The sequence below is a fragment of the Brassica napus genome, chromosome C1 (genome assembly GCF_020379485.1).
Source record: "Brassica napus cultivar Da-Ae chromosome C1, Da-Ae, whole genome shotgun sequence".
Taxonomy (NCBI): domain Eukaryota; kingdom Viridiplantae; phylum Streptophyta; class Magnoliopsida; order Brassicales; family Brassicaceae; genus Brassica; species Brassica napus.
In genome coordinates this window covers 25,741,995-25,756,742 of record NC_063444.1, presented here as the reverse complement: position 1 = coordinate 25,756,742, position 14,748 = coordinate 25,741,995, and the positions used below count along the sequence as shown (strand labels likewise).

The 14,748-nt window shown below is 38.9% G+C and overlaps 2 protein-coding genes across 2 annotated transcripts; both read right to left on the bottom strand.

Annotated features, from left to right (window-relative positions):
• Window positions 1–2,218: 2,218 nt before the first annotated feature.
• Window positions 2,219–9,230, bottom strand: LOC125580810. The gene is made up of 5 exons (XM_048745984.1): window positions 6,238–9,230; window positions 5,629–6,161; window positions 3,525–5,538; window positions 3,368–3,455; window positions 2,219–3,292 (listed from the first exon to the last, which is right to left on the bottom strand). The coding sequence occupies exons 3-5, from the start codon at window positions 4,190–4,192 to the stop codon at window positions 3,023–3,025; spliced, it is 1,026 nt and encodes a 341-aa protein (XP_048601941.1). The 5' UTR covers window positions 4,193–5,538; window positions 5,629–6,161; window positions 6,238–9,230; the 3' UTR covers window positions 2,219–3,022.
• On the bottom strand, window positions 7,506–9,981 carry LOC125579900. The gene is made up of 4 exons (XM_048743806.1): window positions 9,475–9,981; window positions 8,877–9,398; window positions 7,922–8,099; window positions 7,506–7,855 (listed from the first exon to the last, which is right to left on the bottom strand). Exons 1-4 carry the CDS (start codon window positions 9,979–9,981, stop codon window positions 7,506–7,508), a joined length of 1,557 nt encoding a protein of 518 aa, XP_048599763.1.
• Between the last annotated feature and the right edge of the window lie 4,767 nt (window positions 9,982–14,748).

Sequence of the window (14,748 nt, the reverse complement as noted above, 5' to 3'; positions counted from 1 at the left end):
AGGCCTAAAAAAACTCAGAAACAGTATGGCAAGGAAATAAAGTGTTTCGCAAGGAAAACATAGACTGGGGGCAAGGCATGCAACTATTGTCAAAGGTGGTTTCCTCAAACCGGTATTTTCATTTTTCAAAAAAAATAACAACAAAAGTCATATAAATATATAACATGAAAAAAATTAAAAAAAATTATTTTGTGAATATACAATAAACTATTAAAATTGTTGGTTTGTATAAATATAAATTTTTTGTTGTATAAAATTATGTATTAATTGGACCAAAGAGTTACTTAGAGTTTCCCAAGTTTACCTAGTTGTACAGAGCAATACAACAACATGGAACCAGCAGGGGAATCATCAGCTTTAAACGGGCCAACGGTTGTTGTTGCCTTGCCATCAATCTGCGGGTATATTGCGAAAACATTATCGTCTTGCCGTTGTTTATTTTGATTTTCTTTCAGGCCTGCCAGTGATCCTAAGGTGCAAAAGGACATTTTAAACTGTAAAAAAAAAAAATCAAAGTTTGAAGCGTAATTTTAGTATTTTGTGAATATACAATAAACTATTAAAATTGTTGGTTTGAATAAATATAAATTTTGGCTTGTATAAAATTATGGATTAATTGGACCAAAGAATTACTTAGAGTTTTCCAAGTTTACCTAGTTGTACAGAGCAAGACAACAGCTGTTCTATACAACTAGGTAAACTTGAGATTAAGCATGTTGGTTACATGTTGTTGTCTTGCTCTGTACAACTAGGTAAACTTGGAAACTCTAAGTAACTCTTTGTTCCAATTAATCCATAATTTTACACAAGCCAAAAAATATTAAAATTACGCTTCAAACTTTGAATTTTTTTTTAGAGTTTAAAAGGTCCTCTTGCACCTTAGGATACTGGCAGGCCTGGAGAAAACAAAAAGAAACAACGGCAAGGCGATAATGTGTTCGCAATATACCCGTAGACTGATGGCAAGGCAACACCAACCGTTGGCCAGTTAAAAGCTGATGACTCCCTTGCTGGTTCCATGCTGTTGCCTTGCTCTATACAGCTAGATAAACTTGGGAAACTCTAAGTAACTCTTTGGTACAATTAATCTATAATTTTATACAACCCAAAATTTACATTTATACAAACCAACAATTTTAATTGTTTATTGTATATTCACAAAATAACTATTTTTAATTTTTTATATGTTATATATTTATATGACTATTGTTATTTTTTTTTGAAAAAGGAAAATACCGATTTGAGGAAACCACCTTTGGCCAGAAATAAAAATAAAATTTAAAGACGCTTGTGAATTAAAAAATTAGTTTAGCTTTTATTATGTTCTTTGGCACCTTAATCTCACAGGTAGGCCTAAAAAAACTCAGAAACAGTATGTCAAGGAAATAAAGTGTTTGCAAGGAAAACATTGACTGAGGGCAAGGCAGGCAACTATGGCCAAAGGTGGTTTCCTCAAACCGGTATTTTCCTTTTTCAAAAAAATAAAATAACAAAAGTCATATAAATATATAATATGTAAAAAATTAAAACTAGTTATTTTGTGAATATACAACAAACTATTAAAATTTTTGGTTTGTATAAATATAAATTTTGGGTTGTATAAAATTATGGATTAATTGGACCAAAGAGTTACTTAGAGTTTCCCAAGTTTACCTAGTTGTACAGAGCAAGGCAACATCAGGGAACCAGCAGGGGAATCATCAGCTTTAAACTGACCAACGGTTGCTGTTGCCTTGCCATCAATCTGCGGGTATATTGCGAACACATTATCGCCTTGCCTTTGTTTCTTTTGGTTTTCTTTCAGACATGCCAGTGATCCGGAGTTGCAAGAGGACATTTTAAACTGTAAAAAAAAATCAAAGTTTGAAGCGTAATTTTAATATTTTGTGAATATACAATAAACTATTAAAATTGTTGGTTTGTATAAATACAAATTTTGGCTTGTATAAAACTATGGATTAGTTGGACCATAGAGTTTTCCAAGTTTACCTAGTTGCACAGAGCAAGGCAGGCAATTCCTCAAACCGGTATTTTCCTTTTTCAAAAAAATAACAAAAGTCATATAAATATATAACATGTAAAATTTTTTTAGAAAGGTATTTTGTGAATATACAATAAACTATTAAAATTGTTGGTTTGTATAAATATAAATTTTGGGTTGTATAAAATTATGGATTAATTGGACCAAAGAGTTACTTAGAGTTTCTCAAGTTTACCTAGTCGTACAGAGCAAGGCAACAACATGGAACCAGCAGGGGTGTCATCAGCTTTAAACTGGCCAACGGTTGCTGTTGCCTTGCCATCAATCTGCGGGTATATTGCGAACACATTATCGCCTTGCCGTTGTTTCTTTTAGTTTTCTTCCAGGCCCAGTGATCCTAAGGTGCAAGAAAATCTATTTCAAAGTTTGAATTTAAATATTTTTTTGAGCTTGGAACTAGTTAAAAGGGAAAATATAAACTTTGCAAACTATCAGCAATGTTTGATATTTTAATAGCAAGGACACAGTTGACAAAACAGCCAAAACGATGATGAAACGTGTATTTCCTTGTCAGTGTACCTTCACAAAAAATGTTGCACAGAATTTCTATTTTGCTGGAACAAACGAATCAATCGCGTATGTTACAAATTCGGGATCCCACATATTCGCGTTTGCTCTTGCTGTTTCTACATACATCGCCGCTGTGAGGTTTTTCCTCACTACCCCCATGTTGACGTCCTTAAGAAATTTTCGTTTAAACTCAACACCCATCATTAGACACTCAAGGAATTTTAGTGTATAAACTCCACAGTCCCCAAATGGGTGTCTTGCTCGTGGAACCCCATTCCATATACACTCGATTTTAAAGTCAGTACGATCCACAGATGGCTTGCGTTTCTCTTCTGCGTAAAACCATAACGCGTAGGGAACCATTATAGCAAACGGCTCCGCCGCTTTCCTTAACTGAACATCCCCTGGCTTAGGACTCCCACTATCATAGATTTTGACAGTCCGATCCGGGATGGAAATAACCATGGCTACTCAATGACTGTTGTTATGCACATTAAGACAGGAAACAATCGTATCCACATCCTCCCCGCACCACATCTTTGTTTCAGCATATCGTGGAGCAAGCCCGTAGTAGTAGAAAAACATCCCACCAGGAAGGGCTTCATTTGCTTTCCAGTTCTCGTACTGATGTGCCCAGAGCATCTGGAAGGCTACGTCCATAATAGCAATCTTTGTAGATGGGAACATACTTGGGTGTTCTTGGAATCTTAATCTATAAAAACTTAAAGCTGCGTCCATGTGCTGCAAAAGGAATGAAAATATTTAAGAGTACCAACAAAACAGACCTAAGTATGTGTCAAATGTAAGATCTCCTACCTCGTCTTCCAACCATTCCCTCCGCTTCATAAAAACTTCGAAGAATTCACTGGCACGCGTCGGTGAGCCAATTGGATAAACGGAATCCCTGCAGGTGAAAATGAGAAATGAAGTTCGCGTGGAATATGAACCTCAATAGAAGGTAATTGATACTTACTTTCTACTCATAAAAAAGGTTAGCTCTGCAACTTTTGACTCTGCAACTTTCCCATATACAACCTCCTCCAGTTCAGTTAATGTGTAAAGCTTCGCATATCTGTTCAAACCCCCCTTAACTTGGGTGCCAGGTTCAAATGGGCTTCTTAGGTTCTGCGACAAGAGAGGTATCCTATTCTTTTCATACCTAGGAGGGGGATGGTTTGCCCGATTCTGCAAACGGCTGGTCTTTCTTTCAGCCACTTTAACCAACAAGTCTTCATAAGGCACGCCAGTGGTGACTGAGGCAGATGAAGTGGCTGCAAGTTTGTCTGTTTTCTTCATTCGTGCGAAAGGATGTGGGTTGAGTGACTCTGAGGATACTGTAGTAGCCTTTTCATAATCTGGTTCCTTTTTGGACTCAGAAGTCTCTTCAACCTTTGGTATTAACAAGCAGTGATTCTGTATTTTTGAAGGCTCGGTTTCCTCCAACGAGTAACATTGATTTATTTCCTGCAAGAGTCTACAAACCGTAGATTTTGATTGTGATTGTTCATTTCCTTGTTCTTCATCGCCTTCTTCTCCTGCATTCTCTTCATCTGGGTTGTCTGTGTGATCGTCCCTTTTTGTTTGTGGTGCACCCTCTCCAACATCTATGCCTTCCCCTTCATATGGCAGTTCCTCTTCCATGTCTTCTCCTGCATTGATATCACTCAAATTACCCTAAGTAGTGATTTATACTCTCTCAAATAAGAGGTCGAGTTGTAGTACTTAGGGATCGAATTCACAGGGAGCTAGGGAACCAAATAAATCAAATCAGATTGATTTAGCTAGGTTGATATAATGATTTTAAATGTAAAGTTGCAAGTTTGTGAGCAAAGTAATTGCTCGATTCATTTTATTGGGGTTTTGGTGGAAGAATGGTTTGCTAGACTTAGGGTTTCTATTCAAGCAATCAAGATTATAATCTTATAGATGCCTAACAAGTTGCATGCATGATATTATAGAGCTCAACACTTATAAACAAACCGATAGGTTTTCGTTTTCTAGGTTTGTCTATTGACCAATGTCGATCGATTATTCTATAGGAATATCGATCAATATACTTGTTGAAACGTCGACAGATTATTCGATTGGAATATCGATCGACGCGCTCGGTCAAGCTTTAACGCGCGGATTGAATGTGCTCACTAAGCTTCCTAGTTCAGCTCTCGTCTTACTCTAGCACTCTTAGCTCAATTAGGATGGATTCAGGGTGAGATGCAAGCTATCGCTTATGTCTACAATTCCTAGGGCAAGTTCTAGGTAGCTAATCTAGAAACAGACATTAATGACAATCCTAAAGATGAATATCACAACTTTGCAATCTATAGTTCGGGCTAATCTCTCATGACTATCTGAACCCTAAACCTAACAGGTGGATCTATTCAGGCATGAAGTTGTCACAGAAAATCATAGATGAATATATAAGAAATTGAAATAGATATTATAAAACCAATTGAGTTCCAAGAGGACTCTGAAGGAGTTCCTCTCTTCTCTCAAACCGGTGGCATTGGAAAGCTAACTCAACGCTCTATCTTGTGTCAAGAGATTAGCTCAATCTAACGGTGGTAAGGTCTCCATCCATAGCTAGATATCTGACGCGTCTGTGCAGCTCTGCACTCAAAAGACTCCAAAAGACACCAAAATCAACACTTTGCTTCAAATCGTCTCTGAACCTGTAAATACTCTAAATAGACTCTATATTGTAGCAATTAGTTATTAAAACACTTATAAATCATGGCTAAAAGTGGGTAAAATCCATGGCCTATCATGCATACTCTTCCTCTGGGTTTTCTGGGGGATCTTCCAACATTTATGCCTTGCCTCTCAAATGGCAGTTCCCCTTCCATGTCTTCTACTGTATTCTCTTCCTCTGGGTTGTCTGGGTGATCTTCACTGACTAGTTTGCCTTCTTCCTTGTCTCTTTCTTTTCCCGGGTCCTGGTGTCCATCAGTTCCTTGTAATGTAGTCTCTCCTGTGCTGCCTTCTATTTTCTGTGACAAAAAACAACAATAATCTCAAAGGGAATTAAGAAACATCACTTATTGTTGCCTTGCCATTGCTTACTGAAACGAATGACATACCGCTGGTTTTGCTGGTAGCTTTGTGTTAGAGAACCGATTGTGTGCGGGTGTTTTTACTAGCATAATTTCTTCCAGCTGAGTGATTCGAGATGCTAGATTATCTATGGTAATGCCACCTGCAGATTAAAAAACTGCTGAGACCGTTACACTATTAAATTGCTTTTCCAAAACCTCCACTTTTTCAGACAACAGCTGAAATAAAATTCTGCCAGAATTTTCAAAAACTCATCGCTTTGTACTTGTTCTTCAGTTTCTGCAATATCACCATGTTTTTAACCTCCATCTGCTATGTTTTCTTGCCCGTTGCTTGCCACATTCTTTGATTTCTTTGATTTCCTCTGGCTTGCAACCCGCCTACGCTTGTTACATTCAATCGGTGTCAATGGGTACTCCGGCAGGGCTTGCCAAGTAATGGTACTCAGGGAATTGTCTTGGTGAAGGAACTCCAAGAGGTTGTCAATCTCAGGATCCTCATCTTGGTGTTCCCAAACTGGATGAACTTCATCTACGCTTCGCTGGGACATACAAGTTACCTATACAACCAATTATGTGGTTCTCAAGAGCAATTAAAATACAAAGTTTTGATGAATCCATACGAAGTTAACATACCTTCGCTTTCTCAAGTATAAAACCCAAGGGGAGCTTTCCATACTTGCCTTTGAACCTCAGTAAGCATGGACCATTTGACCTGATAGGACGCCCAATTGCTTCTCCAAGACCGGGTATATAAGCGTAAGCCCAAACCTGGATTACTTGCACGAACCCCTTGCAGACATAACTGTTGCCCTTGATTTTCGTTGCAATTGCGTCCTTAATCTGCTGAACAAGTTCAACGAAAGCCACTCTTTCCCAGAGATACTGCTCGAAAATCTCCAAATCCATAGTGGTTTGCAGTTTAAACATGTGATATCTTCAAACTCATATAACGAGAAACGAGCAGGCTGTTTTCCTATAAAAAAAAATGTCATGTTGTTTCTTGCAATAGAGTTGTCTAGAAAGAAAGTAATGAACCAATGTTGAGCTCCATGCAAACTCCAGATCCATGAACTTTATAATTATCCCTAGTGGTGAATTGTCAACATAATCCCACACTTCAACACTAAATACATCTTTTACTGCTTTCAGGGACTTGAAAGTGGAGTTGTAGTTTATAAAATTCGCTGGATCTGGCCTTGTTTCGTCAGAAAACAAACTGCAAGGGAACTCCATAGTACTCACCAGTGAGGAGGACGAAAAGTTTACTAGGGAGAAGAACCGGTTTAAGGAAGCAAGGCTTGCGTGTCCTGAGAAGGCTTGCCTGTACTGGCATGGCTTGGTAAGGCTAAAAAGTTGAAATAGGGGAATTTTTAATCAGAAAAATTACACAAAAACAGAGACCTAGAAAGATTATCTTATGATAGAAATTGCCGAAGCAGGTGTTTCCCTGGAAGAGTGAAGAGTAAGACGCTGAAGTGAAGAGGACGATGAAGTTGACGATGGAGAAGAACTCTTTGAAAGAAGCAGGGCTTGCGTTTCTAAGGAATGGCTTGCCTGTACTGGCAGGGCGAAAACACAGGATAAGCCCAGCTACATTAAGGGCCCATGTGAAATAGAAATAAAATATAATAATAATTATTTGTCTTTTCTCTCTATAGTAGTCGACGTGGCTCCGCGCAATCATTTATTTTAAAAAAAACATTACAACAAATTGACGACAGAGACGTCTGCAACAATTCAAAAGAACTTAACATGTTTAAAAAAAAAGAATGAACTTGAAAACATGAAAAATCGCAAAGCTTGCCAACCTTTGTTTATGATATCTAAACCATTGTATGGTATCTAACAAATATCTTCAAGATGCCTTGTTTCATCGTACATCTCTGCAGCAAGTTTTCTCCTCATAGCATCATATTAGAATCACGAAGATGTTCATCTGCAAATGCCACACCCATTACTAGACACTCAATGAATTTGACTGCGTAAATTCCACAGTCTCCATAAGGGGGTTTTATTTGTGGAACCCCATCCGTTACAAATTGGATGGAATACATGGTAGTATCCATAACCTGCTTAACTTCAGGATCAGAGCAAGCATACAAGACGTAAGGAACCATGCGAACAAAAGGTATCTCCGCCTGCGTGATAATCTCCATAGGAATCAGACCGGTCATACTATCATAGATTTCGATAGTCCGGTCCGGGATAGAAATGACCATCATGACCCAGTGACTGTTTTCTACCATCAGAACTGAATATAGTGTATCGACAACTCATCCCCATTACTTGCCGGGTGGGATAATCTTTGGCCTCTTACCTCTGTAGTAATCATAGACTCCCTTTGGTATGTTCGACTGATCTCCTAACCACTCCTTGTACTGACTACTCCACCACGTTTGGAAAACTGCGTCCAGTATTGCAATCCTTGGAGATATGAAATCAGTTGGATTTTGGGAAAACCTTACTCGGTACATCGCTAAGGGTACATCAAGGTCCTATACAAGATGATATAAGAAGCTTAGAATTACGTACACATACCTAGGGAATTAATAACCTATTTGACTTGCAACGAATGACAACCAACTCCTCGGCTTCATAAATGTCTGGAAGAACTCTTTGGCCGTAAAGACATTACCAGGCGGATATGTAGAATCTCCTCTGCCAAAGACAGACAGCTACTTCAAGTTAGACAAAGATTTTATTTACAAAAAAATAGTGACTTCGGTATCACAAGATACTTACTTTTCTTTTATGAAAGCGTTCAATGCTCTAACCTTTTCTTTATCAACTGGGCCATACACAACCAAGTAGTTGGTATTTAATTTTTCAGACAATGCAGCAATCCTTGCACTCCTCTTAATGGGTTTACTTGACGTAATGATGTTGGATGAGGCACTTTGGGGGTTCATCTTCATCTCCCTTCAATGCTTGGGCCTTTGCATCATCAACTTACTACATCTAATTATCTATTGTTCCAACTACAAAGGTTTTGGAGCTCATTAGCGTAAGAGTGTTGACAGCCTCTTCATGTAGTCTGTCGTCTTCTTCCTCCATTGACACATGCGGTGATTTTATTGTGTCGTAATCTTCTCGTATTTCTGGTTCTCCCACATCTGTGGCTTTACCCTTTCGTTTTACAATGTTCTCTCCTTCCTTGCTTGCTTCTTTATCTTGTCATTTATGACAGCGAAACAACAACAAATCAATTCATTATTACGGAAACCTAAAACAACATCACAGCAAATCGCTTGAATGGTAGTACTTTGACATACCGAAAGCTTGACTCTGGTGTTTGGCACTCGCCAGTCTTCTTCCAATGATAACACTCTAGATACCAGATCTACAAACTTCTCCACCTCACAGCCATTTCGTTCCAATGCGGCCACTCTAGATACTAGATTTCCAAGGGTACCTACGTGTGGAGGCTCCATATGAAACAATCTCTCTGGGTTCTTCCTCCGTTGTATAAAGAAATTTCCATCACCATCATCGATTTGTACTTGTTCTTCAGTTTCTGCAATATCACCACGTTTTTCACTTCCATCTGCTATGTTCTCTTGCTCGTTGCTTGCCACCTTCTTTGATTTCTTTGATTTCCACTGGCTTGCAACCCGCCTACGCTTGTTACATTCAATCGGTGTCAATGGGTACTCCGGCAGGGCTTGCCAAGTAATGGTACTCAGGGAATTGTCTTGGCGAAGGAACTCCAAAAGATTGTCAATCTCAGGATCCTCATCTTCTTGTTCCCAAACCGGATGAACTTCATCTACGCTTCGCGGGGACATACAAGTTACCTATACAACGAATTATGTGGTTGTCAAGAGCAATTAAAATACAAAGTTTTGATGAATCCATACGAAGTTAACATACCTTCGCTTTCTCAAGTATAGAACCCAAGGGGAGCTTTCCATACTTGCCTTTGAACCTCAGTAAGCATGGACCATTTGACCTGATAGGACGCCCAATTGCTTCTCCAAGACAGGGTATATAAGCGTAAGCCCAAACCTGGATTACTTGCACGAACCCCTTGCAGACATAACTGTCGTCCTTGATTTTCGTTGCAGTTGCGTCCTTAATTTGCTGAACAAGTTCAACGAAAGCCACTCTTCTCCAGGGATACTGCTCGAAAATCTCCAAATCCATAAGCAGCTTTGCTTTAGCAGGAGGGATAGCTTCTCTTCGATCAAGTGCAAGTAAACCGCCTGTCAAGATGGCCAAATAACACAGCCTAATCTGGTCTTCCCTGGACCAGGATCTGTAAACATCAGGAGACCGACATAGTGTACGTATGTCCTCAGCGCTTGGGGTTGAACCGGTGCGTCTCAGGTTGAACAGCGCCCAAACATTATTACTTTTCTCAACATCTTCCACTACCATTGTATTGGGTAGTGGTTCACAGTTTAAACATGTGATATCTTCAAACTCAAATAACGAGAAACGAGCATGTTGTTTTTCTATCAAAAACCAAATCTCATGTTGTTTCTTGCAATAGAGTTGTCTAGAAAGAAAGTAATGAACCAATGTTGAGCTCCATGCAAACTCCAGATCCATGAACTTTATAATTATCCCTAGTGGTGACTTCTCAACATAATCCCACACTTCAACATTAACTACATCTTAGACTGCTTTCAGGGACTTGAAAGTGGAGCTGTAGTTTATAAAATTCGCTGGATCTGGCCTTGTTTCGTCAGAAAACAAACTGGAAGGGAACTCCATAGTACTCACCAGTTGGCAATATCAAACACCACTGACAACCCACAGAAACAGGGGAAATCTAATTCGGAAATTTGACGGAAGTGAACGTAAGTTTTGGAAATCCTTCACCTTATGCTAAGAAGCTAACAGCGAATAAACTTCGCTGAGATCGCCGGACGGGTACTGATGAATAAAAGATCTGGAATGGGAGAAGAAGAACAGAAGATGAATCCATGACGAAAAATAGAACCTAAATGAGAGGCACGTGACCCTCCACCCTTCTGTTAAAAAATGTACAATTACCTTTTCACCCTTAATTGATTCAAGCGAAATATTAACATGTTGGCAAGCTAACAAGTGAGTATTGGCAAGCTAGTAGGTGAGTATTGGGAAGCTAGCACTTGGTAGCCAATTGGTAAAAATCATATTTTGCACCCACAGTTCTCAAGTTCGATTTCATCCAAGGTTATTTAAATGATGCATCCATAGAGTGAATCTTCTTGTACGTCAATTTAATTCAATTTCTTAATGTCATGAGTAAGCAGAAAAAAACTTCAATACTAAAAGGAATTTAGTTCGTACCAATTTAAACAAAAGTTAACAAACACAAACTGGAAACTTGAAAAGGTTCGAAAAGTAAACTGCAATTTATCACCGACCTCCCTAACTAACAGTCTCAACCCTATTGATTAATATTAGAACCTCAGTGGCAGGACCCATGAACGAAGGAACAACAAAAGGCTCAGGAGGTAGTTCGCTGCTTGCACTATTAGCTCTGGCGATAATCGTTTGTTCAAATGACAATTAGCAGCTGAATATACTGTCAGCTTCCAGGAGAAGTTTCTCATTCAGGAACGTTAGGCGAAATACATCTTACATTGAAATGTGCACCATGTGGCTGGATGAGACGATTCACAACAATAAGTTCTCCCCTCCCCACTTTGTTACTTGAGAACTACCCTCTAATGATTAGCAAAGGGTATAGACCTGGTTTCTCCACATTCAATCATCTGCAGATCGTCAGAGTGGCCACTGCTGGCGTGGACATACAATTTACGGTATGTTCCAATGAACCTGCAGCCGCTAAATGGGCAGACTCAACGCCTTTCAAATGTACTGCTGTATTCGCACTACATCAAATGTCTTTGCATTGCAAAACATGTCACATTTGCGGGGTAACCAAACTCTGCGTTTGCACAAGGAACCTCAAGAACATGATTCTTATAACATTAAAAAGAGTTGGATCAATAACTATTTATCTAAAAGTACATGTAATTTATAGTTATACTAATGGCACCAATCCATGAAATGTAAAAATCTATAACAATAATAGGGTCCCATATACATACAGATACCTCGAGACGACATAAGCGTAGCCTAATGTTAGCGATGTAACTATCCAGAGATTGCAAATTGCTGTGGGGTCCAACTCCGACCATGTCGAGCCGTCTGAATCTGAGAGGGGGAAATGAAAAGGAATGAGCGAGTGTGAAGCCGTCTGCAGAGTGAAGTACTCTGAGTCATATAACCTAGTTTTGCTTATATATCATGGGGGCACTATGTACCCTTCTTGGCTGATTTAAGTAATGAGCCCATGAGGCCTCTGAATTTTTGGAGTTAGAGCAAGGGAAGAGGTGGTTAATGGCAAGGGAAAAACAACAATAACTGTTAGGAAGGAAATAGTCGTTTAATGGCAGTGGAATAGTAACTCAGCTGGTTAAACCATTGCAGCAAATCATATATTCATAAAGGTCTCTTTAAGCTTATTGTTTCCATATTACTGCTCCAAGATAACATACAATAAAACTAGATCCAAGATGAAAAATAGAACTTGGGGGACCAACTTGTAATAAAGGGAAAACTATAATCACTAAACGTTTCTCTAAAAAATTTACATATTACTACAGTTTAGTCCTTAATATTATTAATAATTAACTATAATCACTAAACTTTTAAAATTGTTAGCAAGGGAACAGGCGGGTAATGGCAAGGGAAGAGGTGGTTAATAGCAAGGGAAGAGGCGAGCAACAAGAATTGTTAGGAAGGATATAGCCGTTTAATGGCAGTGGAAAATCAACTCAGCTGGTTGAACCATTGCAGAAAATCATATATTCATAAAGATCTCTTTTAGCTTACTGTTTCCATAGTGCTGCTACAGATAACATAATATAAAACTAGGTCATCTCCGCAAAAGGCCGTTTCATATTTGTTTCCCTTTCGTGAAAGGCCTTTCAACCACACAGGTTTGGTTCACATCATCCGACGCATTTCTCTTCCGAGTAGCTTCACCACACGCAGTGGATGTGGTAGCCCCCTCCTTTGATTCCTGTAGTTACGTATAGAATTAGCTAGGGCTACTTGATATTTGGCGATACTGCTAGTATTACAAAGTGTTACCTGCTCAACCAACGGTGGTTCTCCATCCTTTGTTGATGCACTCTTTTCCTTCGCTTCCTTCACTAAAAGCTTCCACCTCTCTAAGTCTTTTATCCATCTCATCAACCTTGTCAATGACAACCTTAATCCCCTTCTCGTCAGAATTCGTCAACCATTCTTCAATCAAAGTTCGAAAAAATATAATCTTCCTCCTCGACTTTATTCATCACCCCATCTCGGGCTTGCTCTTCTAAAATATCAACGTTTATCCCCTCTTTCCTAGCAGCAACATGTTTATTGTACAAATATTCAAACCATATTGACTTATGATTCGTGACGAGACGTTGTGTCCAACCGTCAACAATAAATCACCGACATCATGGTCTTCTTCTTCTTCGAAGATTCTCTCAAGCATAGATTCTTCGTCAACTGATGGGAGCAAGATACTTTCAATTACCTTCCATTTTAAATGTCATTTCAAACAATTCAATAACACTATTTGTTATGCAACATAAAAGTAATTTAGATTTAAATTAATGATAACCTTTGTTTTTCCAAGTGCTTTATTTATGTCCGAAAGTAGAAATCCTGTCATGGCACTTGGGATGTACTGAGACTTGCACATCCGGGGACAACTGCCCTCTGTGTGTCCTCTATGAAGTTTACGAAATTTCTTCTTCAATTGTGGAATTGCCTCAAACGGTAGAAGCTCCAAAGAAGTACAAAAACTTGGAAACGTGAACCCACCTTTGTTGACAACTCCACCAAAGTGATCCATAGCAGGAATGATATCCCTCATATTTTGATCAAATGATAATCTTCCCCAAGGAAACGTCTTACACATCTCAAGATCATTGACAGCTAGATAAGAATGCTAGATAAGAAGTAGAGTACACACATCTTCAACCTATCTGGACATGCTTCCATTTTCCGCAGCTTCTCTGCCACATCTTCATATGCCATTCTACTTCCTTTAGGAAACTGTCTTCTCGCAAAATCTAAGCCCCCAACTGTTCATAGTTATGCAGATAACGCTGACAGTTTAATTAACCAGATGTCAGCGTGTGTTCTCTGAGTGAATATCGGATGAGGGTCCTGTTGACTACGAACCAAGCTTCCTTTTTCTTCTCTGTACACACAGTTCGAAGTAAAAGCATCCACATTCCCATAACCTTGTGGTGTTTCTCCTGGGGCATGTGGAAGAAGTCTTTGAATTGATCGTGTGAGTCAAACCATCTCCTCTCGTCTGCTGTAAGCGGAACTTTTAAACCATTCAATGTCTTCACTGCCTTTTTGATGTAAACACCTAGTAGAGAGCTTGATTTCCTTCTTATACTCCGTCGGATTGAAGCACATCCTCTTTTGTTGCACTGGTTCCTTTCCATCCACCTGAAATACATTATTAAAGGTAGTGAAGTCACATGTAATACAATCGTTCAACAGCGAACACTGTAGTGTTTCCTAGTTCAACGATACATACCGTCTCATGAGCTATCGCCTGTTCTGCACTTCTACAGTAGCAGGCTGCATTGGCTCCCTCCCCGACTTTTGCAATACTTGTGTAACAAACGTACCAAAGGTTTTAAATGGCTTAACCGTCTGAACGACCATTGGATCCCGCTGGTTGACATAAATAGATCGGTGTCGTCTTTTTACGGACCATGGATCCCAAAACCCTAAATCTCGAAATTTCTAAATTTCGAATTTCAGAATGGTAAAGGTCTCATTTCTGAAATAATTTTCGTTTCGATATTTTGTTAATAATGTGAAAAGTGGTTTATTACAAATAGGTCCTAACCGATGTATCATAATGTGTCCATAATACGCCTTATAATTAAATAATGTGGCATGTATTAACTACACGAAGTTTTATGTTAATACCCACATATACGACTTATAATTAAATATGTTAACAACATCACAATCAGGTCTAATTGATTTTAACATTAGTTGTTGGGGTCAATCCGTAATATTATAATTTCTAAAACTAAACCCTGGTTAACAATATCCGGCCCGATCCATCCCGTAAACCCAACCCGACATAATCCTTCTTCCCAAATCGATTTCCTTTCT